This window comes from Tenrec ecaudatus, chromosome 18 (assembly GCF_050624435.1).
Source record: "Tenrec ecaudatus isolate mTenEca1 chromosome 18, mTenEca1.hap1, whole genome shotgun sequence".
NCBI classification, from domain to species: domain Eukaryota; kingdom Metazoa; phylum Chordata; class Mammalia; order Afrosoricida; family Tenrecidae; genus Tenrec; species Tenrec ecaudatus.
In genome coordinates this window covers 1,633,321-1,656,120 of record NC_134547.1, presented here as the reverse complement: position 1 = coordinate 1,656,120, position 22,800 = coordinate 1,633,321, and the positions used below count along the sequence as shown (strand labels likewise).

Sequence of the window (22,800 nt, the reverse complement as noted above, 5' to 3'; positions counted from 1 at the left end):
TAGTGGCCTGACTGTGTGCAGCTCCCTAGATGGCTGACAATACTGATGAGCCTGTAGGAACGCTGAGGCTGTCCCGTTCCTCTTGGCTTCCACTCTGGGGAGTCCTCTTGGCTGCCACTCTGGGGATCGCCATTTCTTGGCTTCCTTCAATTTCTCCTTCGCTTCCTTGTCTTCCTCTTGGCATCCTTGGCTTCCACTTTGGGGTTCACCATTTCTACGTTGCCTTTTCTTCCAGGGTTCTCAGCAGTAGCCAATGCTCTGGAGGGATTCAGGTTGACGTCTTGCCAAGGGAAGCCTGAACATCTCATTGGCTCCTCCTCTGAGTGTTTCCGGTGTCTGCCTTGTTGAGGCTTTGAGGCAGAAGCTGGGGACAGACTTCTGCTTGCCCAAGATCTTTAGGACGTGATGGTTGAAAGTCCTCATAGTGTCTCATCCTGTCAGCAGGCTGGAGAAGCTCAACTGCTCTTTGAGATCCACCGGAGAACTTGTTTTCCATATACTTTTCACAGCCACCCGAGGAGTTGGTAGCTCCAGAAATTCTGTCTTGAGAAACGTTCAGGTGTTGATGTTCCTCAGCGTGTGCATGGCTGTCCAAGATGAGAGGCACTTTGGCATCGTCCTTGCAGTGAGGTGATAAGCTCAAATATTTGGGAATACCAACGGCCTGCTTGTCCTTCACCAGGGACTCTGAAGCACTTAACGTGTAGCGTTTCAGGTGGACAATCAGGACCCTGGGGAGCCTACTGACTTCGTGGATCACAACGGAACGGCCATACTTGCAGTTCCCACACTTGTACTCAAGTTCCTCAGGTCTGAAGAAGAAGTCCAGAGAATCTTGGAGAGACCACGCTCCTGGGTGTGCTTGGGGCAGGCTGATGGAGAGGTAGTTGTTCGGTTCTGTGTTGCACACGACCGCACCACACGCTTGGCAGACAATGGAATGCTGCAGCTCCACCTCAAAGTTGGCCCTCACAGGACAAGCACAGTCTCTCGGGGCAGCCTGAGCAGCCAGCACCTGAGGCTCTAAAGAGTGCGCACCAGCCGTCTTCCTGACTCTCTGGCCAGTGCTCTTCAGCTTTGCCATGTCCTCCTTCAGCTGGCTCAAACAGTGTCCTAGAAACTCCTGCGCATCATTCTGCCGGTTGCTGGAGTAGATGTCAGACACCAGAGAAATGGACTTTTGAATATCCACCAGAAACTCGGCCTTCGTCTGTGCGTCACATAGATCTTTGAACACCAGCAGCTGGCTCAAGCGCAGGCTGAAGGCTCCTGCGGGAGACATCTCCCATGGGATTCCTTGCTGGGTTAAGTCCTGGGCAAACGATGGCACTGCAAACAAGGACTGTAGAATGGCGTTCATGTAACAGGTGTTCCCCATATTGGGGAAACCTTGCCCTGATTGCTCTGGGGGAGTCTCCCAAGGTAGCTGGGACTCATTCCATGGGGGTTCATTCTGGGCACTGCCGGGCTCGGACGTCGATGCCAAAGGGCTGTGTGCAGAGAATGTCTGGGGTCCATCAACCCACTCATCTGGACCAGGGTTGCCAGCGGAGGGGCTGCTGAATGCGCTACCTTCTGACTCCACACACTTTCCTCCTGGTTCTGAACAAAGCGGTTTCTTCTCACTGCTCCCCAGACACTGCAGGCCATCGCTCTTGAGCTTCTTCCTGGGGACCAGGTGACTGTCTGTCAACCTGCGCTCCCCGCTGTCTCCATCCCACGGCTGCATCCTTCTCCTCGTGCCACGTGGGGTTCCAGAGAAGCCTTCTGATTCTGACGGGAATGAAGGCATTTCCTGGGGAACTATGTCCCCTTCTCTTAGGGTCTCATGTAGTTCAGAAGAACACCCTGCGTAACAAACAACAAGAAAACAAGAGGACCATTTCCTTCCCCGCTGTGAGGAGCTGGGCTGTCCCGGTGTGATTCTCCCTGTGTGCGTCACACACCAGGAGCCCTGGTGGCCGAGTTGGTGACAAGTTTGGCTGGTGATCACGAGGTCAGCTGTTCTATACCACCAGTGACCCCGTGTGAGAAAGAAGACACTTCCTACTCCCGGGATAGTTGAAAGGCCTTGAGCCCCCAACATTTCTTTGAACCAGTTCTATTGGGCTGGTATGGGTGGAGATGTGGGCACACTGTGCGCACCCCAGTGGTGAAAAGAGGATGTCTCAGGCTGAGTTCTGTGGACACACAACCGCCTACAGGGACATGTCTGTGTGTACGTAGATTGAAAGCTATTGATATGAAAAAATGGCTGATCTGGTTGCAGAAGCTGGTAAGTCCAGTGCCACTCAAAGGTATGGGGCCGCTGGGAAGTTCCAGGATTCTCCCGCCTGGCTAGCGTGAGCTGGTTGAATCTCAGGGAGGGAGGACCACCGCAGGCTGGCAACAGAAAGTCGTTTGAAGCTGATTCCAGGAACCCAAGCGGAGGGCGAATTTTGAGAATGATGAGGGCAACGAATGTTTAAGGGTGCTTCATTCAATTGATGTATGTATGGCTTGTGATAAGAGTTGTATGAGCCCCAATAAAATGATTTTAAAAAGAAAGTTGGTTGAATGCAAGGCTGACAGCCTCATGATGGCTCCTAAGGTCAGCAGGACATATGGCAGGCGGCGGAGGAACCAGCCACAGAATCCGGAAGCAACTGAAGGCAGGAGCTGCCCAGCAGTGGCTCCTCAAATAGCGGCCCTGAGCCAATCATTCTGCTGCACCCTTTCCTCTAATCCCGCTCTATCGGTGATCTGATGGAACAGATCCTGCTACAGCTGGAGGCCCGCCACAGCTGGTTTCTAAGAGTTGTGGGCCAACTGCGATTTCCCTCAACGGGTGTAGTTGGAGCTGTTTGACTCGTCAGGGAGCAAAACAATCCCACGGGCCAGTGGTTGGACAGGGCATTGATTCGGGGTTCCAGGTTTGCAGATGGCTTCTAGGAGTGGCAGGAAATACCGCAGCAGGTCCAGGAGCCTGTTGCGGGGTACTGCAACACAAGTGGATGCTTTCACACTGTGTCTCAATATCAGCAGCCACATAGCAGAGAGATCGTCCCTCCAAGGCCGGTGCCCCACTCAAAGGGATGAAGAACACTGGACGCCTTTGAAGTGTGGTCCTGTGAAAGAATATTGAGGAGACCATGGCCTGCTCACAGGACAAATCATTCTGTCTTGGAAGAAGTCCAGGCAGAGTGCTTCCTTAGAGGCAAGGAGGGTCAGACTTCATCTCGCCTGCTTTGGACGTGTGCTCCGGAGGGACCGGGTCCTGGAGAAGGACGTCCTGTTCAATAGAGCAGATGCCCAGGGAACAGAGGCAGGCCCTCCAGGCTGCCACCATGGGCTCAAGGCCAGGATCTGTTAGGTCTCTTGGGTGAGAAATACCATGGTGCTTGGTTTTCCGCGAGAAAGAATTCATGAAGAAGCCCGGTTTGTGATCCAAGCGAGTTTTAGAAAGTCTGTAGGAAGTTTCAAGTTTGAACACGGGCACACGCAGGGCACTCCACACCCACGCGTGCAGTCCTGAGGCCAGAGAACCCACAGCAAGGCCCAGGAGCAGCTGGAAAAGAGCTGGGAGGCGTGGTTGAAGGTAATGGTTACCCCATTGGCTAAATTAAGTCTACCTGGCCTAGATTGGGGCCTGAATTTGTGCACGCCCCCTAGCCTTGATCAGCTTCCAACTTCCTATAAAGGGGGTAGGGAGGTCTTAGCACGCTGAGGGGCAGCCCCTGGTTCCTGTTCTGCTCCCTTAGGGATCCATGGTGCGATGTCCCAGGACAGGCAGCGTTTCCCTCTGTTATGCACAGGTTCACCATGGGTCCGACCAAGGAGATCGCACCTAACAGCCCTGGCTCCTTATGGGAGGTCTGCCTACCTGGGCGCTATACCCCTGTGGCTGTCGTCCCATTTTGGAGCGGACTCTCTGTTGAAGAGCAACATTAGGATGGGATTAACACCTGAATGGCACCGCACCCTTCCTCCCTTCCTTCTGGGTGTCTTTGCTTTGTTGTTGTTGTTGTACAACCATTATATATATATTTTTAAATCATTTTACTTGGGGCTCCTACAACTCTTATCACAATCCATACATCAATTGAATCAGGCATGTTTGCACATATGCTGCCTTCATTCTTTTCTAGACATTTAACTTTCTATTGCGTCCTTGGTACCAGCTCTTTCCCCCTCCCTCCCCCACCCTCATAACCCCCTGATAGATTGTACACTGTTATTTTTTCATCTCTCACACCGACCGCTGTCTCCCTTCCCCCATGTTTTCTGTTGTTCTTCCCCCTGCAGAGGCGTGTGTGGTTATGCGTCAGTCATTGTGACTGGTTCCCCCTTTCTCGCTTCCTCTCCCCCTCGTTCCCTAACCCTTCTGGTATCACCAGTCCCTCTCCTGTTCCTGGATTCTGTGTGTCGTGAGCTCACATCCCTTTCTGTTCCTATGCACATGTTCTGGTCCAGTCTGAATGGAGAAGCAGCACTGGGGTCATGGTAGTGGGGGGTGAGGAAACCTCAAGGAACCAGAGGAATATAGTGTGCGTCACTGATGCTTTACCGCACCCTGGTGACTCATCCCTTCCCCGTGGCCCCTCTGTTGGGAGATTGTTCCACTCCTGGGTGTCTTTAAACTCCAGTTCAGTAGAGAGTGTTCACCAAACCCTGAGGGCAATTTTAAACTCCTCAGGGATCTGGCCTGATCCCTTTTCAGCAGACTCAGTAGTAGACAGGACCCTTCTTTGAGATCTGTTTCTTTCATGTGGTTCATAACGCCCTTGCTCTAAGGCCTATGGACCCAGAGGCAGTGACACACCCTGTACTAAGGTGGGGCTTTAGGGCTGACATCCAGGAAACACAGGTATTGTTTGGTTGAGACTCCCCTGTCAGGTGGGGGCCTTCGAAATGCCCTCAAGGATAAACAGGATATGCTGTGGTTCATACCCATTGCCAAGGTCAGGTAGAACCCCCAACCCAAGCCTGCCCATTAGGATAGCGGAGCCTGCTCTCCAAAAAGGGCCGTCCTAGCTGTACGGGCCTGACGTTGCAGCACATTACCTGAAGAGTTGTGGCCGCTGTTATTAGGAGCCTCCGCTTCCCTGTCTCATCTGCTCACGGCAAAGCTCTGCGCCGTGGAAGTAAGCACGCCTGGGCTGGCCTGTTTTAGACTGCTGCAGCTGATCTCCCCCATTGTCTGTTCCCACAGATGAGGCCAACGGTAAGGGACCTGAGGTCAGTTCAAAAGAATAACACTGACTGTATGTGCTGGGACATTAGGAGATCTTTGTCTCCGTATGGAACACACGTGACTCACATACACTGACACATACGGTAGATGTACGGGTCCAAACGGAATATGCAACTCTATGTCTGTGCCTCGTCTGTTGAAGAGAGGCATGTTATGTTCCAGGAAATTTGTGTGGGTCTTCAAGACTCTAAGTCTTGACAGGAGGAGAAAGCTCCATCTCCCTCTCATGATTTCCAAGGCTGACCTTGAGTTTGCAGCGCAAGTCAGAAGCAACCTTCCTAGAAACCTGGTCTCACAATGCTTGTCGGCTCAACTTTGATGACTACCAGGAGGTCAGGGCCAAGGTGGGAACAGAGAGAGGGAAATTCAGGTGGTGGTGGTGGGTGTCAAATTAAGTGTGATTGGTTTATTGTGCCAACCTGGCCAATAGGAACTTGTGGGCTTAATCAGGTCGCATTTTGATTGAAGGGCAAAGAGATAACTGGCTCTGCAAGGCCCGCCCTCGTCTCTCTTGCTCTCTGGCGATCAGAACGCGCTGGAGAGTGCTGCTGCTTCAGCCTCTGAGCTACACCACCTGTGGGCCAGGCCAGTGCGTGGAAGTCCCACAAGAGCTTGAGGCTCCTTTGAGACCTGCTTCAGCACTGTGCTGGTAGGTACATTGTTTGAGCTTGAGGCTGGTGAATCCTGTTGCCTTGCATTGCTCAGGTTCTACACCACATCAGGGCCTGCTTCACTAAGCTCCAGAGCTGCTGACTGTTGGTGACCCGCCCTGCTGCTTGCTGCCTTGCCTTGCCCCAGGGAAGACTTCTGTCTACTCCCATGACCTTGGACCCTGCATCTCACATGAGTTGGACTTCCAGAATATTCACTGTTCCACTTCCACAGAGGTAAGTTGAACTGAGCCCTTGATACTGCTGTGTGGACTTAATTAGCTGTAAAATTTCTTCTCACTGTATAAACGTATCCCTATATATGTATGTATATGTGTATGTATATAAAATCATAAGTGTCCTGGTCTCATTTTGCTAGAGAACCCTGCCAAACATAATAAGCCATATATGGAGGGTTGAATTGAATATTGTTGCTGATTCCATTTATTGAGATGGCCTGTGTTAAAATATGTAGTATGTCATCTACATATATCCAGATTTCCTTATCGGTCAAACTAAATCCATGGTTACAATGGCTTACTACCCCTCCCACCTACCTCCAAACAAACAAACAAACAAAAAGGAATGGAAAGCAGAAATAGACTCAGGAGTTGCTACTAACGAGGCTGGTCCCTTCTGCCTCGTAACTTCACCCCTTTTCTGTCACACTGGGTTAAACCGGGAACCACTAAGGGGACAGTGAGGCCTGCTTCACACTCCTTGCTCAGGGGGAGGTTAAAAGGTGCCCTCTAGGAAATGGGTTTTGCTTGGGTGAACTCTCTGCTAAGGCGGCAAACCCAGGTGACAATGGCACCCTAAAACTGACTCGGGGTCCATTCAAAATATTAAGAGATTGCATGTGTTGGGAACTTAGGAGATCTTTGTATGTGCATGTACATGCAAACATTGCACAAGCTGATGCATATGATACACAGGTCAAAATGGAATATGTACCTCTACATGTTTGTATGTTGAAGAGAGACAGGTTTTTTTTTAGGACATTTGTGATGGTTTTAAACCTACTGGAGGACTGAACAAACCACAGAGGACTCTTAGAAACCCCTGCTTTAAATCAGATCACAGATAGAGTGGGATGAGAGGAAAGGGTGTGGCAGATTGGTTCAGGGTTCCTATTTGAGGAGATGGTGCTGGGAAGCTCTTGCCTTCGATTGCATTCGGATTCTGTGGCTGCGTCCTCGGCTGACTGCCATATGTATAGTCTGCTGACCTTAGAAGTCATCATCAGCCTGTCAACCTTACATTCAACCAACTTCCGATCACCAGCCTGTGGTGGTCCTGCCTCCCTGCCCTTCAACCAGCTCAAGCTACTCCAGGCGGGAGAAGCCTGGAACTTCCCTGCGGCCCCATACAATTGAGAGACAATGGACTTACCAGCTTCTGCAACCAGGTCAGCCATTTCTTCGTATCAATATCTTTCAATCTACATACAGATAGAAGTTCCCTGTAGGCCAGCGGTTCTCAACCTGTGGGTTGCGACCCCTTGGGGGATCAAACGACCTTTTCACAGGAGTCACCTAAGACAATTGGAAAATACAGATTTCTGGTGGTCTTAGGAATCGAGACACCTCCCACATGCAGATATGGTGATCTGGTGAGAAAGAGCTGTCTCAACCTTCCCACTGACGTTGCCTTTTTACCCAGACTGTGGCAAAATGTTGCAATGTATGTTACTGTTGTCTTCAGACTGTTAGCCTTGTTGCACCATGCTTCAAGACAAAATTTCATTTGTCATTAGAAGGAACTATTTCACAATGCATATTTACATACTGCTTTGTGACTCATCACTCTGCTTTAATTGGGTTCAATGTCTAACAATGAAAAGGCACCTGCATCTCAGATGTTTACATTATGATTTATAACAGGAGCAAAATGACAGTGATGAAGTAGCAACGAAAATAATTTTATGATTGGGGGTCACCACCACATAAGGGTCTCAGCATGCGGAAGGTTGAGAACCACAGCTGTAGGCGGTTGTGCGCCCACAGAACTCAGCCTGAGACATCCTCTTTCCACCACTGGGGTGCGCACAGTGTGCCCACATCTCCACCCATACGAGCCCAATAGAACTGGGTCAAAGAGATGTTGGGGGCTCAAGGCCTTTCAACTATCCCGGGAGTAGGAAGTGTCTTCTTTCTCACACGGGGTCACTGGTAGTGTAGAACAGCTGACCTCGTGATCACCAGCCAAACTTGTCACCAACTCGGCCACCAGGGCTCCTGGTGTGTGACGCACACAGGGAGAATCACACCGGGACAGCCCAGCTCCTCACAGCGGGGAAGGAAATGGTCCTCTTGTTTTCTTGTTGTTTGTTACGCAGGGTGTTCTTCTGAACTACATGAGACCCTAAGAGAAGGAGACATAGTTCCCCAGGAAATGCCTTCATTCCCGTCAGAATCAGAAGGCTTCTCTGGAACCCCACGTGGCACGAGGAGAAGGATGCAGCCGTGGGATGGAGACAGCGGGGAGCGCAGGTTGACAGACAGTCACCTGGTCCCCAGGAAGAAGCTCAAGAGCGATGGCCTGCAGTGTCTGGGGAGCAGTGAGAAGAAACCGCTTTGTTCAGAACCAGGAGGAAAGTGTGTGGAGTCAGAAGGTAGCGCATTCAGCAGCGCCTCCGCTGGCAACCCTGGTCCAGATGAGTGGGTTGTTTCTCCCCAGATGCTCTCTGCACAAAGCCCTTTGGCATCGACGTCCGAGCCCAGCGATGCCCAGAATGAGCCCCCATGGAATGAGTCCCAGCTACCTTGGGAGACTCCCCCAGAGCAATCAGGGCAAGGTTTCCCCAATATGGGGAACACCTGTTACATGAACGCCATTCTACAGTCGTTGTTTGCAGTGCCATCGTTTGCTGACGACTTACTGTGCCAAGGAATCCCGTGGGAGATGTTTCCCTTAGATGCCTTCATCCTGTACTTGAGCCAGCTGCTGGTGCTCAAAGATGTATGTGATGTGGAGACCAAGGAAGAGTTACTGACCAATATAAAAGGGGCCCTTTCTCTGGTGTCTGACATCTACTCCAGCAACACACAGAATGATGCTCAAGAGTTTCTAGGACACTGCTTGGATCAGCTGAAGGAGGACATGAAAAAGCTGAAGAGCACTGGCCAGGGAGTCAGGGAGACGGCTGGTGAACACTCAGAGCCTCAGGTGCTGGCTGCTCAGGCTGCCTCGAGAGACTGTGCTTGTCCTGTGAGGGCCAACTTTGAGGTGGAGCTGCAGTGTTCCCTCATCTGTAAAGCATGTGGTGCGGTCGTGTGCAAGACAGAACTTAGCAATTACCTCTCCATCAGCCTGTCCCAAGAACAACCAGGAGTGTGGTCTCTCCAAGATTCTGTGGACTTCTTCTTTAGACCTGAGGAACTTGAGTACAAGTGTGCGAAGTGCAAGTATGGCCGTTCCGTTGTGATCCAAGAAGTCAGTAGGCTCCCCAGGGTCCTGATTGTCCACCTGAAACGCTACCTTTTGGATGCACCAGAGTTGCAGGTGAAGGATAACCAGGTCGTTGGCATTCCCAAATATCTAATCTTATCACCTCACTGCAAGGAAGACTGCAAAGGGCCTTTCCCCTTGGACAGCCAGGCCCCAAGTGAAGAAACTCAAAACCTGAAAGTTTCTCAAGACAGGAGCTCTGGAGCCCTCAGCTCACAAGAAGGTTTGGAGACAGACACGAAAATGGAGTCCTCAGAAGGATCTGAAAGAGCGGCTGGGCAGCTTCAGCCCGGTGATAGGATGAGTGGTTATGAGGACATTGAACAGGCGTTTCCTCAAAGACATGGAGACTTGGAAGCCTGTCACCAGCCTGGTCCCCAAAGCCTCACGGAGTCAGACGCCTTCAAACACTCAGAGGGCAAACCAATGAGCTCTACAGGGTTCCATCTGCAAGAGGACAGCCCGACTTCCTCTAGAGCATTGGCGTCTGGGGAGACCCCTGGAAACAAGGACAACTTAGAGACGGCGATGCCCCAAGTGGAAGCCAAGGGGAATGGGGCCGTGGGGCAGCCTCTGCATGCCTACAGGCTCATCAGTGCTGTCAGCCATCTAGGGAGCTGCACACAGTCAGGCCACTATGTCAGTGACCTCTATGACTTTACAAAGCAGGCCTGGTTCACGTACGATGATCTGCGGGTCTCTCAGATCCAAGAAGACTGGGTGCGGGGGGACAGGTGTCAGGATGGCTACATCTTCTTCTACATGCACAAGGACATCTTTGACATGCTTGTGACCAAGGCAGGGAACTCGTGACCCTGAACACAGAAGCACTGGAGATAAGCCTTTTCTTCACAGATCTTCATGATGGACAGTTTCCCTGACAACCATTCTTCTGTGGAATGAAAGCCCTGGACTCTACCTGCAGATGCTTGTGGGATACAGAAAGATTTCTCCCATGTTGTCTCCCCCAAATATATGCCAAACCTAGCTGCTTGCTACACATGGTAAATGAGGATACACTTGGAGGTCCACAGACACAGGTCAGTGGTTATTCTCCCTCAAGGTTATCAGCCATCCAGAACAAGCAGATTCCACTGTTTATCCCACAACAAGTAGGGCCCACTCCCTTCTGATAAGGAGAGTAGTAGATTGTTTCCTTGAAGGAGACCCCAGAGAGGTCAAGCCCACCCATGGAAGACCAAGGTTAGGCTTCCATATTGAGTCTAGGGTCTGCCCTTGTCACATGTATACCCCTAGCTCATCCCCTCCTGTGATGTGTATGCCTGTATGTGGAGGAAGGCCATGCCCCACAACTAATTGCGGGTTCGATAGGTGCAATTGTGTGGCTACATATGTATATATTGAGAGATTATAAAGTCATAGAGAATAAGGAGAGATTGAAATAATGGAGTCAGACACATTTCATAGTAGCAAGCTCACCTCAGCTCCTCTTGGTGGTACAGGGCAGGAGAGAGAGGGAGGGAAATGAGGACAGGGGAGAGGGGACAGCGGAGCAAGGACTGGGGAAGAGAGCCAGGGAGAGAGGGCTGGGGAATCAGGGGAGAGAGCTCTTTATTGCTAACCAAGGCTTATATATCTTTGGGGGCCATGCAAGCCCCCTAATTACAGGTGGACATACTTCGCAGGGAGGGGTTGCACTATAGCTGCTACAGTAATGAGAGGGGGAGGTTCTAGGGGGATCACGCAAAAGGAAGGGAGGGATGGGGGTCACATGTGACAAGATGGGCAGATCCTAGGCTCATGATGGAGGCCTAACTTTGGATGTCAGGGAGCAGGTTTGACCTGTTGTCTGGGTCTCCATGGAAACATTATCAGTAGGATGTGATCCCCACCTGCAGTGGACCAGATGCCTGGAGGGAGAATATCTCTAAGCCTCTGACCTCCCACCATGTGCTGGCAAACAGCCTCTAATGTTTGGCTTATCTTTGGGAAGACAAACCAGGAAGGAAAAGTCTTTTTGTATCCCACACCTATAGTACAACCCCTTCCTGTGATGTATGTCTTTCCCTGTGTTCAGGGGGCTTGCACACCCCAAAAGATACATAATCCTTGGTTAGTAATAAATCTCCCTCACTCCTGACCTCTCCTCTCCTACCTCCACATGTATCAGCCAGAGGAGCTGAGGTGAGCATGCTACTATGAAATGTGTCTGACTTTATGTTACTCTCTCCTTATTCTCTATGACTTGAGTATAATCTTTATATCTCTTAACCCTACACTTGCGCTTACTGAACCCGTGATAGTGTGAGGGGCTGGCTTCCCCCACAGATACTGAGACAAGGAGGCCTGACAAAAGGTCACGCACACCGAGCATGAGACAATACTTTCCAAAACCCAGCTTGGCAAGCTCTGTTCCCGCCTTCGACAATGGTTTGTTACCGTTCATCATTCCTCAGTGTTGTAGATGGACTGGGCTGAAATAGAAGTGTTTCCCCTGATGTTGTGCCAGCTATCTTAAGACATGATTCTCTTATTATGTGATTATTCCTCATTTTCCTAGGTCATGTCATTAAACTCTGCTTCAATGTTTTTTAAGTATGACATTGCCTGTTCAGAATGACTGTCATGTTCGATGAAGTTAAATATGGTCTGTTTCCCATGAAGCTGTTCCCATCCAGAATTATTAGTTTATAACAAAAATGAACCTGGAGTTGTTAGGTGATATTTGATAGTGATATGTACACTGTCTGGTGGTTACCTAAGCTGGTGTCAATTTGAGAAGATTATGAGTGAAGGGGTGGAGTCTGGCCTATCCATCAAGATCTAATCAACGTGGCCTCTGTGTGGGCATGGCCTTCTCTAAGAATTCTGGGAACTGCTGTGTGTTCCTCCTTGGTGGCGGGAAGACACTTTTCTTTTTTAGGTTCACTCCCTTGGATATCCTCTACAGACAAGACTCACTCCCCTGGAGACCTCTACTGACAAGACACATGGAACTGCACTGATAGACCCCGTGCTCTGGGAACTGGAGAAGCCACGTGGAATCCCTTGCCAGAGCTGAAATGTTTATAATGCCACTGGATCCAAAGACTGTCTACCCACTGGCCTGCGATCGTCCTGCATTCGACACCATTGCATGTGTTTTGTGACTCTGAAGAGGACTTTATAGATTGGTATCAGGCATATGGGCTGATATCAGACTTGTGGGCTTGATCTGGACTGGGTTGGGGCATTTTCTCAATATTCAATTGCTCTTGTATACAATCTTCTTATTCACATATAAGTCTCCATGAATTTGTTTCTCTGGGTGACCCAGACTGACACACAGTCTAATAGCTTGTCTTCTTTGATCAAAACACATTCTCTGGTCAGACACAGAAATGCCGAAGTGACTGTTACTTTCAGGATTACTGTGTTCCAGTCAGAGATTTTGGCTTCTAGAATTTATCGACAGAATTGTTATACAAATTTAGAGCATTTGTCCATGTTCACACCTGAAGGCTCCTTTCTCAAATTTGGTGTTTTATAATCTTTCCTTTGAAATATGAGGAAAATATATACAGTTTAAGCATTTAGAAATGTTTTTAAAAGTACCATCAATATCTACACAATGCATGCCCTTACTACTTAGACTTCCTTTAAACATCCAAGTATATTTGTGCATTGTATGTTGACATTATGTTCAAACTTGCCTTTAGCTTGTTATAGTAAACAGCATATTGTAAAGATTTGTCAAGTGTTGGTTAAATGGAGCAAAATAGTCACCAGACATGCATAAACAGCTCCTATAGTGTTGTCTTGTTCATTTTTGTGCATTTGTGCTCACTGTGTAATTTCGTGATCTTCAGGGAAGTGAAGAACCGTCTCTTTGGAATCTCTTCTTCCTCAGCGGGGTTGGTGGACACTGCAGGTTTTCTAAATGCACAGTGTTTGCTCGGTTGTACCGCTTTGAGCAGTGAAAACTGAAGGCTGTCGGTCATCACGTGGCATTACTGCACCTGCAGGCCCTCCTTGTTCGCGGCCTCCAAGACTCTCTTGCTCTCTGCAGCTCTTCCTAACCTTGTCACTAGAAAGGGCAAGCTTTAGCTGCCAATCCAAATCCGGAGCTGGGCAGAGGAAACACCCACGAATTTTCTCAGCACAGACTGCTTGATTTCATCTTTGCTGCTTTTCAAGCATTCCATGACTGCTTCCTGATGCAAAGAATTCAACCAATTTCCACTGCTGAGATAGCTCTTGGTCAGATAAATTTTTACCCTTGATAGCATTGGAAAATGCAGTACTATCTTCTAGAACGATTATCCGTCTGTGAAATCCCAAACGCTCTGTTAATCGTGGTAGAGAGGATCAACCCCACCACCAATGCCATCAATTGTTTTGTGAAGAAGCTGGGGGCTCACTTGAGCAGGTAACTCCCACAGCCGCCACAAGGGCATCGGTCCCATATTCCGTCTCCAATGTCAGTGAGAGACTAGCTCAGGTCCTCATTCTGACCTCTAAGATGTGATTGGGTGGAATTCCGATCTCTAACACTGATGTGCCTGGGAGACCCGAACAACAGGATCACGGACTTGGAGTTGGTTTCCATCTTTCTGTCAAGAGCAACAATCGGAATTGTGGGGAGATTGCAGCGGTCAGTGTTCCAGCTTCCTTCACAGGTAGTAAACACACTATTCTGTAAGGTAGCCCTGTAGGTAGGACTGACTGACAAACAGATTCCCAGCAAAAAAGGCCAGTTTTGGATTCAGCTCTACCCCATCCATCCACCAGAGGTCCCAGCCACCATAATGGTGAGACCAACATGGGGAGCTGGGTCGCTACATAATCTTGTGTTAACTGGAAGGTATGAAGAGTGAAGGGGTGGAGGTTAGCCTGTCAATCAGGTCAATCCCTCCTTGTGGGCATCACCTCCTCATAAGGAGGGTCCTGAAAAGCTGCCCTCTAGCTGCCTTCACCTTGCTGTTGACAAGGCGCATGGAGCCACACCGAGACCTGTGAGAGCTTTGGAGTTGCTTCTACCACCACTGGATCCACAAGACTTTGCATCCACTGGCTTGTGATCTTTCTGCGTTTTGTATCATTGCATGTGTTAAGTGAGTCTGATGAGGGATTTCTGTAGTAGCATCGGACTTATGGATTTGAATTGGACTGGGCTAAGATGTTTTCTCCACGCATAATTACTTCTTGATATAAGCTCTCACACATTTGTATCGTGGAATTTGTTTGCTACTCTATCCATCCTAACACATGATGGTACCTTGGGAGTGGGATGCTGGAGAAACAAATCATGAAGATGGAGAGTGGATGCTTATCTGACCTCTGCCTCATGGTAATTTTTCATCTTCATTGGCTAAGTCGGTCAGATAGGTCCACACTGTTTACTTGTTTTCTGGAAAGAACATGGGTAGTTATGGTTTTGATTCTTTTCTTTGAGTATTGTCTTTGGTTTTTCCTGTCTGAAATGGTGAAAATGAAGGTGATTAATGTAAATTTTGAGGTCAGGGGGCAAAATGGCTTCTTGAAGGTCTCCTCTGAGACCATACTACGTAGTCAAAATGACTGACAGAAGGTCAACATGGCTGACAGAAAGCCAGGACCTGGCTTATGCAGTCAAAGGTCTAAGGCCATATTTCCTATCAATGATATAGTTCAGATAATGATTAGGATACAGTAGAAAAGAATTGAACTTGACTGATTTAAGAATTGAGTTTAGGATTTGGTTGTACTAGGTATAAACTGATTTCTTCTACGTATTGATATCATGTGTATGAGAAATTATTATTGGGAAGTATGAAAATAGAGAGCTTGTAAGTTCACTGCCTTCAGCCATTAAAGTTAGATTTTTGAATGAATGCAGGACAAGGCTGCAAAGAAGGCTCTGAGAAGATAAGCCCCACCCAAGGGTCTCGAGCACTCAGAACTTTTGCCTTTGAAAGACTTGTCTCGGGGACTGTTGAGAGCCTGGAGGAAAGACAGGAACCCTTTGACTTTTTAAATTTTGACCTACTGGTTTGTTCCTGAAGCTGGAAAAGTCTGGAGCTGTGAAGGCACTGTCCTCTCTAGGACTGAACATTAACGGGAACCGGGTGGCAGCCTGAAATGCTTGCTAGGTGACCCCCTGGATCCACCTGTTGAGTTGAAGTGGGAGAAACTCAGTGATAAAACATGGGTTGAGTCTGGCCACTGACATCTTTAGACCAGGTTCACAGAGACTAGAGAAGATTGGAGTGGGTTGGCTGGTCTGAAGTTCATGACCTAACCCAAGATGGCCAGGTTGTTGAGAATTTGTGATAGGGCCCTTGTTCGAAAGGCAAGGTAGCCAATAGACACCCTGGTGAGGCTAAGTGAGGGGGCCCACATTGAGCTGACCAGAACCCAGCCAGATGAAAAGACGATTTTTGAGCCTGTGAACTGGTGCATATTGCTACTGACTTTATGGACGGTCTGTCCTGGTTTGACACTGCTTATGGATGCTGACTTTCAAGCTTCCAACTGGAATGAAGATTCTTCACAGCAAAGCACATGCTTGTCTCCTCAGAGCATGGGCAGTCTAGATCTTGGATACCCCAAAGATGGGGGGATAAAGGCATAAGTGGCTGGCTTACGAACTTTCATGGGTAGGGGGATATGTTGATAGGATTATGGTGTAGGTGTTCACATAACTGCAATTGTTAAGTATAGAATATTTTTTGTTTTGTTCACTTATACAGTGTTATGTTTAAATAAGGTTGCAGCTTTTAAAAAATCATTTTATGAAAAACCCGACCTGAATGGCTAAAATCTTGGGAGTATCACCCCCTGGGATACACATTGGGCCTGATCTGTGTGTGAGTGTGTGGTGTGTGTTTTATATTGGGGGTTATCTCTGATGTATTCTATTATTGTGGGTAGCCCTCTTGAATTTTTGTTTTGTATTTTTCTGGTTTCCGGTATATGAAAGGCAGGATGGTTAAACCTATAGAGACCACAAGTAGAATGAGGGGTTCCGACGGGTACTGTAGGGGCGAGGGGGTAAAGGAAGGCTGACATCAAGGAGTTCAAGAAGGAAGAGAAAGTTTTGAAACTGATTATGGTAGCAATTGTACACTGACACTGCTTGATATGATTGAACTATGAAATGATATAATATCTGTATGAATTCCCAATAAAATGGTTTTGGGAGGAAACAAAAGAGGAAGAAAGTAATAGAATAGGAGAAAAATATGAAACTGAACTCAGAATCCTAAAAGAGACCAGGTTTATTGGTTGGATGCAGATGAGTGGGACACACACACACATACACAGACCCTTATTTACCCTTTAGGTCTAAAATTGAATGTTACCTGTGTTAGAATACTTAACCATTTAACTTTAACTGGGCAGTGTTGACCTAAGGACAGGTGATTAGGGAAGCAGAAGTGGAAAGTGGGAACACTGGGAGTAGGATGTACATAGAAGGAATTAAAATGGAGTTAAACAAAATGTGTATTTTTCATGTAAAACTGAAGATCTATACATTTTCACCTAAATCACCATTAAAAAGTTTATGGAAAAAATCATTTTATTGGGAGCTCTTACAGATATAACAATCCATACTTCAATTAGCTCAAGCATAATTGCACAATTAATGCCACCATAAGTTTCAAAACATTTTCTTTCTTGAATTCTTGGATATCAGCTCCTCTTTATCCCCTCTCTCCCCTACCCTACACCCCAGATACCCTTATGATATTATGTTTATTTACTTATTGCCATCTCTTGCACCATCCAATGTATCTGTTCACCTAAAATTCTGTTTTGTTTTGTTTTTCTCAGGTGGGGCTATACAGTCATCATTGTTATAGGTTCTGCCCACACCCTCTTCCATACTCCCAAGGAATCGTTACCTCCATTCCTGTTTCTGAAGAGTTTATCTATCTTGGATTCCATGCAAGGAATGACCTTAATTATATCAATGAACATATGCAGGTCTAACAAGGTCAATGCGATACAACTAAGACCATAATCGTAAGGGGAGGTAATATTAAAGAACTAGAAGAGAGTTATGTGTTTTAACAGTGCTCTGCTGCACCCTGGATATAAAATCCTTTTTGTACATCCCTTCTGTGAAGGACTGTCCAATTGCAGGTGGGTTTTAGGTCTCCACTTTGTCTGCGCTCCTTTATGTCAATTTGCTTGTTTTTGAACTTCAGATACCTATTCCCATCAATAAGTTCATGATCATATGGCCACTTCTTTAACTTCAAGCCTGTAATACCCATACACTATATCTTTTAATAGCTGGGCACCATCAGCTTTCTTCGTCACATTTGGTTATGCACCCATTTTGTCTTCAGTGATCATTTTGGGAAGGTGAATTTAATACATTGCCACATTATTCAAAGAAACCATTCTTGAATTGAAATTAGATTTAAGTAGAGGTAAAAAATCCATCTGCCTCCTTATTGTATTTACAAATATACATAAATATACTTATCTTTTTATATTTACATATATACATATCTATATACCTATATTTTTTCTTTCTTGTTTTTTCCTCTCTTTTTTTCTTCTTTCCTCCTATCCTTCTATCGTGTTTACCCATTATTCCCATTTCAGTAATTCCTGTTGGATACATTTACATTGAACAAACATGACCAGGAATGCTCCACCCTCCTCACCGGGAAATTTAGATCCCTTGCTATTCCCTGTCCCTGTCGTTATTAGCTCACCACTCTCCTCCCCCAACCCCTCCTCTCTCATGCTCACCTGGAACCATTGGTCCTGTTTGTGTCTCCTTGGGATTGCTTATCCTGCCCATCTTACATAGACACCAAAAGAAAGAGAGAGAGACCCCATACAAAGAGTGCCAAGTCTAACTGTTGTCCTGACGCAGATTAGGTGAGCGTCTCCCTGTCACATAGAGAGCAGGCCCTGCTATCACCCATGGGTCCAATCCCCTCTGCTTTCAGGGATCCATCTCCAAGTCTGCTTCCCTAACAGCACTTAGACCCTTTGAGTCCTCAGTGACCGAGGGGCGGGCCTTTGGCAAGACCCCATTTCTCCTCCTGCAGTCAAGGATGGAGCGGTATAGTGCCCCCCCCACCACCACCACCCCTGTTACACCTTTAGCCTTTAAGTGTGGCCCTGTTGTGAATATTCACCAACCAGTTTAGATGAGGGGATAAGTGCTGCCCCTGAGTCAGAAGTCTACAATCAGGATTCCTCGGGGACTTCCTGGCTTTGGTTCCGTTGCTAGTCCACTGCACTTCTTTCTTGGTCAGGCCCATCTGGGCCAGGCAGACTGACCACACTCCCTGAACTGCATCTCAGGGCTGTCCTCTTGGGAGGGGAAGTCATGTTTCAGGATGGGCCCAGGCCTGCAGTCCTCTCTGTAAACAAGCTGCTGGGAGCAGGAGGGGCATCCTCAGCTTGGCTCACCAGGATGAGGTCTCCCCTCTCTCCCTCTCCTGTGGAGACAGAAACAATACCCTCCCCTCAGGTGGATTAGTGCCCTGTTCACCCACTGCTGTCTTTTCTCTCCCCCTACCCTCTGTGGGCAGTAAAGGCTTGTGAGAAGGGGGCAGAGGGGTGTCTTTCAGAACAGGTGGTATCTGCATCTTTTTTCTTTTCTCTCTTTTGATGCCGTATGCATCCTGTGTTTAGTCTGGCTCTTGCCAGAGTATCTGGTTCTCAGCCCGGGGGCTGTGTGATGTGCGCACTTCCCCTATGCCCGGTCTGCTGTTTGAACTTACCTCAGTGTACTCATGCTGCACGGGTCCTTTGGTGGCACTTTCTGAGTTGTATGCATTTTAGTCTGATCCTGTTAGGAACAAATATGATTTTACTATTACCTTTGCCTCTAAAGTCATGGCTGGCTAACGGAGTTCTGTGGAAGTGTCAAGTTCACACGGGGTGGTCTGTGGTCCTTACACAAGCCCTTGCCACCTTGAAGGTATGAAGAGTGAAGGGGTGGAGCTTAGTCTGTCAATCAGTTCATAGCCTGATGACCCCTCCTTGTGGGCATTAGCTCTTCCTCAGGAGGATCTGCAAACCTTCCCCTCTCTCTGTCTTCACCTTCCCTTTGACAAGCCAGGTGGAGGCACGCTGAGACCTTTGAGAGTCCTGGAGATGCTTCCGCTGCCACTGGATCCACAGACTTTGCATCCGCTGGCTGGTGATCTTCCTGCATTCTGCATCGTTGCATGAGCTGAAGAGAGATTGATGTCGTAGTGAAGGACTTTGGGACTTGAATTGGATCGCACTAAGACGTTTTCTCCCCGTGCAATTACTTCTTGGTATCAAGCTCTTTCTTACACATATATGAGTGTCTCTGGATTTCTTTCTGTAGTCCACCTGGCCTAACACGGCAGCTACAATCCCCTGCCCTCTCTCCTGTCACTGAATAACACTGAGGAGTTGTTGAACTCGACCTTGCCCAGATGATTCCCTTTGAATGGGAGGGTCTCCACTCACTCCATGCATGCTGGCAGGACTGGGGAGAGTTGGGTCTGAAGAGAATTGACTCCCAGCATGTGCTTTGGACTGTGGCACCATCTCCCCAAGGCTGCTGGGGGGCTGACGGACTCACATCAGGTGCAGGATCAAGAGGGTACAGATTAGGGGAGACAGCCAGCTCACTAGTAAGTGAGCATGTCTCCTCGTGTCCAGGACTCAAAGCACCTGGCTGCAGTCAACCAGGGCACAGGGGGACAGCCCCTGGGGGTGCTCAAGGCTGCGATGCTTGGCAGGAGCAGAAATCCTCATCTCCCTCTTTGGAGGGGCCTTTGGTTTCCAATGCTGACCTTGAATTTGCAGCCCAACTCAGAAACCATGTTGCTAGAAACCTGGTCCGGCCTTCCTTGCTTCAAGTCTTTGATGAGGACCAGGAGGCCAGGGACAGGGTGGGGCCAGGGAGAGGGAAGTTGTGGTATGCAGGTGGTGGGTGGACATTAAAATAAACCAAATCAATGGCTAGTTTAATTGAATATTGCTGTTGATGTCTTTCTTTTGAGATGGGCTGTGTACAAATATATGATCTGTATGTTCTTTATTGCTCACACTGAAAACATTGTTTAAGACAAAACAAACAAACAAAAACACAAGTAAAAGCTGGAAAGTAAAATGGAAATGCACTTGGAGTCCTTACTGATAAAACTAGTTCATCTCAAGTAAAACAAACAAAGAACAAAACAACAACAAACCATAATCCATACTGAGCAGCCAAAAATGGTGCCAGCATTCCATTCCTGGATGAGATGACTATCCTGAGGCAAGTTGAAGAAAAACTCCTCTTTTGAGCAGACTCCCTGGAAAACTTGTCAGTTCTGCTACGTCTGCCCCCTGTACCTGCTTCATCCCTTTCCCACCACACTGCAGTTGGACCCAGGAAGTGTCAACAGAGGAATGTGGCTTGCTTCCCACCCCCTCACCCCCCCCACCCCCCATGGTTAAGGTGATGAAGGAATAAAGGGAAAGGGATACTCTTCTCAACAAAGGGAGCTGGAAGTACCGGATTGTCACCTGAAAAAGAATGGATAAGGAACCCTACCTCACACTGTACAAAGGCAACTCAAGATGAACCAAAGTTCTAATTGTAAACCACACAATTATTAAGACCATGAAAAAATATTTACATGAAAGTCAAGATACACAACACTGCAGAAACAGTAATGGAAGTAAGGATTCCCTGGGGGTGTGGGAAGTAGTCCGGGGAGGTGGTCAGGGGCAGCTGATTGCAATGATAACTATAACCCACCTGGAGGGGAACAAATAACACAATTGCAGGTGAACAGACCCATTGGATGGTGTAAGATACAGCAAAAAATAGAGTACTACTGCTACTAATATATAATAGCAAGGGCTTGTGAGGGGAGGGAGGGGATCAAGGGGATCTGATATCAGAGTTCAAGAAGAAACAAAATGTTTTGATGGTGGTAACAAAATTGTATGATTATGCTCAATCTAATTGAATTATGGACTGTTATATCTGTAAGAGCTCCCGATAAAAGGATCAATAATAAGAAAATAGAACTCATGCACAAACTCATGGCCCCTAAAGGAGACATAATCATATTATTAAACACAATGTCAAATGTTCACAATGTTAAATCTGTCATCTGCTAACAAGACGACATTTATGCACACCACAAGACTTCATCAAAGAACCAACAGAGAACCCACAGCTTGGAGCGAAACGTTCAAGAATAATAAACCAGATAACGGGCTAATAACTAAGATCTATTTTTTATATAACAACATCTTATCGAGAAAAATACAAATAACCCAGTCCAAAAATGTGCACCAGACATGAATAAACCATTTACCAAAGAACAACATCCAGGAGACCAACAACCATATAGAAAAATGTTTGTGTTCATTGACAGAGAACCACAAGGAGAGACGCCCTGACACCAACATTTTAGGAAATTCAGTGAAGAAGATAATAATCAGCTCTCACCTAGCTCTCTCTCCTAGCTGCAGTGCGGGCGACATTGAGGGGATGTTTCCACACAAGCTGAGGGCCCTCGACTACCGCAATCCTGCTGGCTTCAACTGCAAAGAGAAACGGAATTTAGAAATGTTATTGTTTGGCTGGAAAACCAGAAAATCAGACAGTACAAGACTGAACACAGAGGGAATTTAAGAAACATTCCCAACAGTGATTGGCCCAAGTTCTTTAAAAAGTATCTCGGAGATATTAATTATTTAAGATTCACGATCAACAGCAAAGCAATTGACTGGCTTCTTGGCTTAGTTGTTAGACTGGATTATGGAGATGATGCTGAAAAAAAATACAAGGGCACTGTACCTGGTAATGCAAAAAGGTGCTGGTAATGCAGCTAAACATAGGAAGCAGTAACCCTGACTTCCAGGCTGCTGTCACGCTTTAGCTAACTGTCTCCAGGTGCCGCACCATGATGATTACCTGGCAATGCTAAAGGCAATTAGAATTTTGGTCCAGGAGCCATGACACAGGATGTGGTTACTAAAGCTCATCAAACCAAAGAGGGCTACCAGCACAGTCTTGGTTTAGGCATAGCGGATGCAGTTCTTAACGAAGCTGTTGTTGCATATAGAAGAACTCAACTACACACAAAATTCAATGAAGCCACCATCGCTGGTCAGTCAATTATTGGGGGTCCAAAGACAGTCCAAAGTTGGAAGATGAACACATTAGGATTTCAGCTTCTCACCTACTTAGTACAGTTGGGGACTGCGGTACACTTTTGGCGTGTGTTTGGAAATCACATGTCTAATTTTCGAGGGAAGAATCCCAGAAAATAGACTGTGTTCTAGATATTTACCACCATTGCTGTTTTTTTCTATAATAACGTTTGGAAAATTGTGGTGGGGAGAAGAAAATAATCAATGCTGGCGAGGATGGGGAGAGATCAGAGAGCTGCCACATGGCTGGTGGGATTGGTACAACCTCTTGAAATCCGCATGGCGTTTCCTTCAACGCATGCAAATACAGTCCCTTATCATCCAGCCATCTCTCTACTGTGATCCCCTAAACCATCACGACTACAGCAGGGACAGACACAC

The 22,800-nt window shown here is 47.5% G+C and overlaps 2 protein-coding genes and 1 pseudogene across 2 annotated transcripts; 2 read left to right on the top strand and 1 right to left on the bottom strand.

The window, feature by feature from the left end:
- Positions 1 to 304: 304 nt before the first annotated feature.
- On the bottom strand, positions 305 to 1,729 carry LOC142432568 (ubiquitin carboxyl-terminal hydrolase 29-like). The gene has a single exon (XM_075537794.1). It carries the CDS (start codon positions 1,727 to 1,729, stop codon positions 305 to 307), a length of 1,425 nt encoding a protein of 474 aa, XP_075393909.1.
- Positions 1,730 to 8,340: 6,611 nt separating this feature from the next.
- LOC142432567 (ubiquitin carboxyl-terminal hydrolase 29-like) lies at positions 8,341 to 10,146 on the top strand. Its single transcript, XM_075537793.1, has one exon. The coding sequence runs from the start codon at positions 8,341 to 8,343 to the stop codon at positions 10,144 to 10,146; it is 1,806 nt and encodes a 601-aa protein (XP_075393908.1).
- Positions 10,147 to 21,754: 11,608 nt separating this feature from the next.
- LOC142432566 (RNA transcription, translation and transport factor protein pseudogene) lies at positions 21,755 to 22,539 on the top strand (annotated as a pseudogene).
- The last annotated feature ends 261 nt before the right edge of the window (positions 22,540 to 22,800 follow it).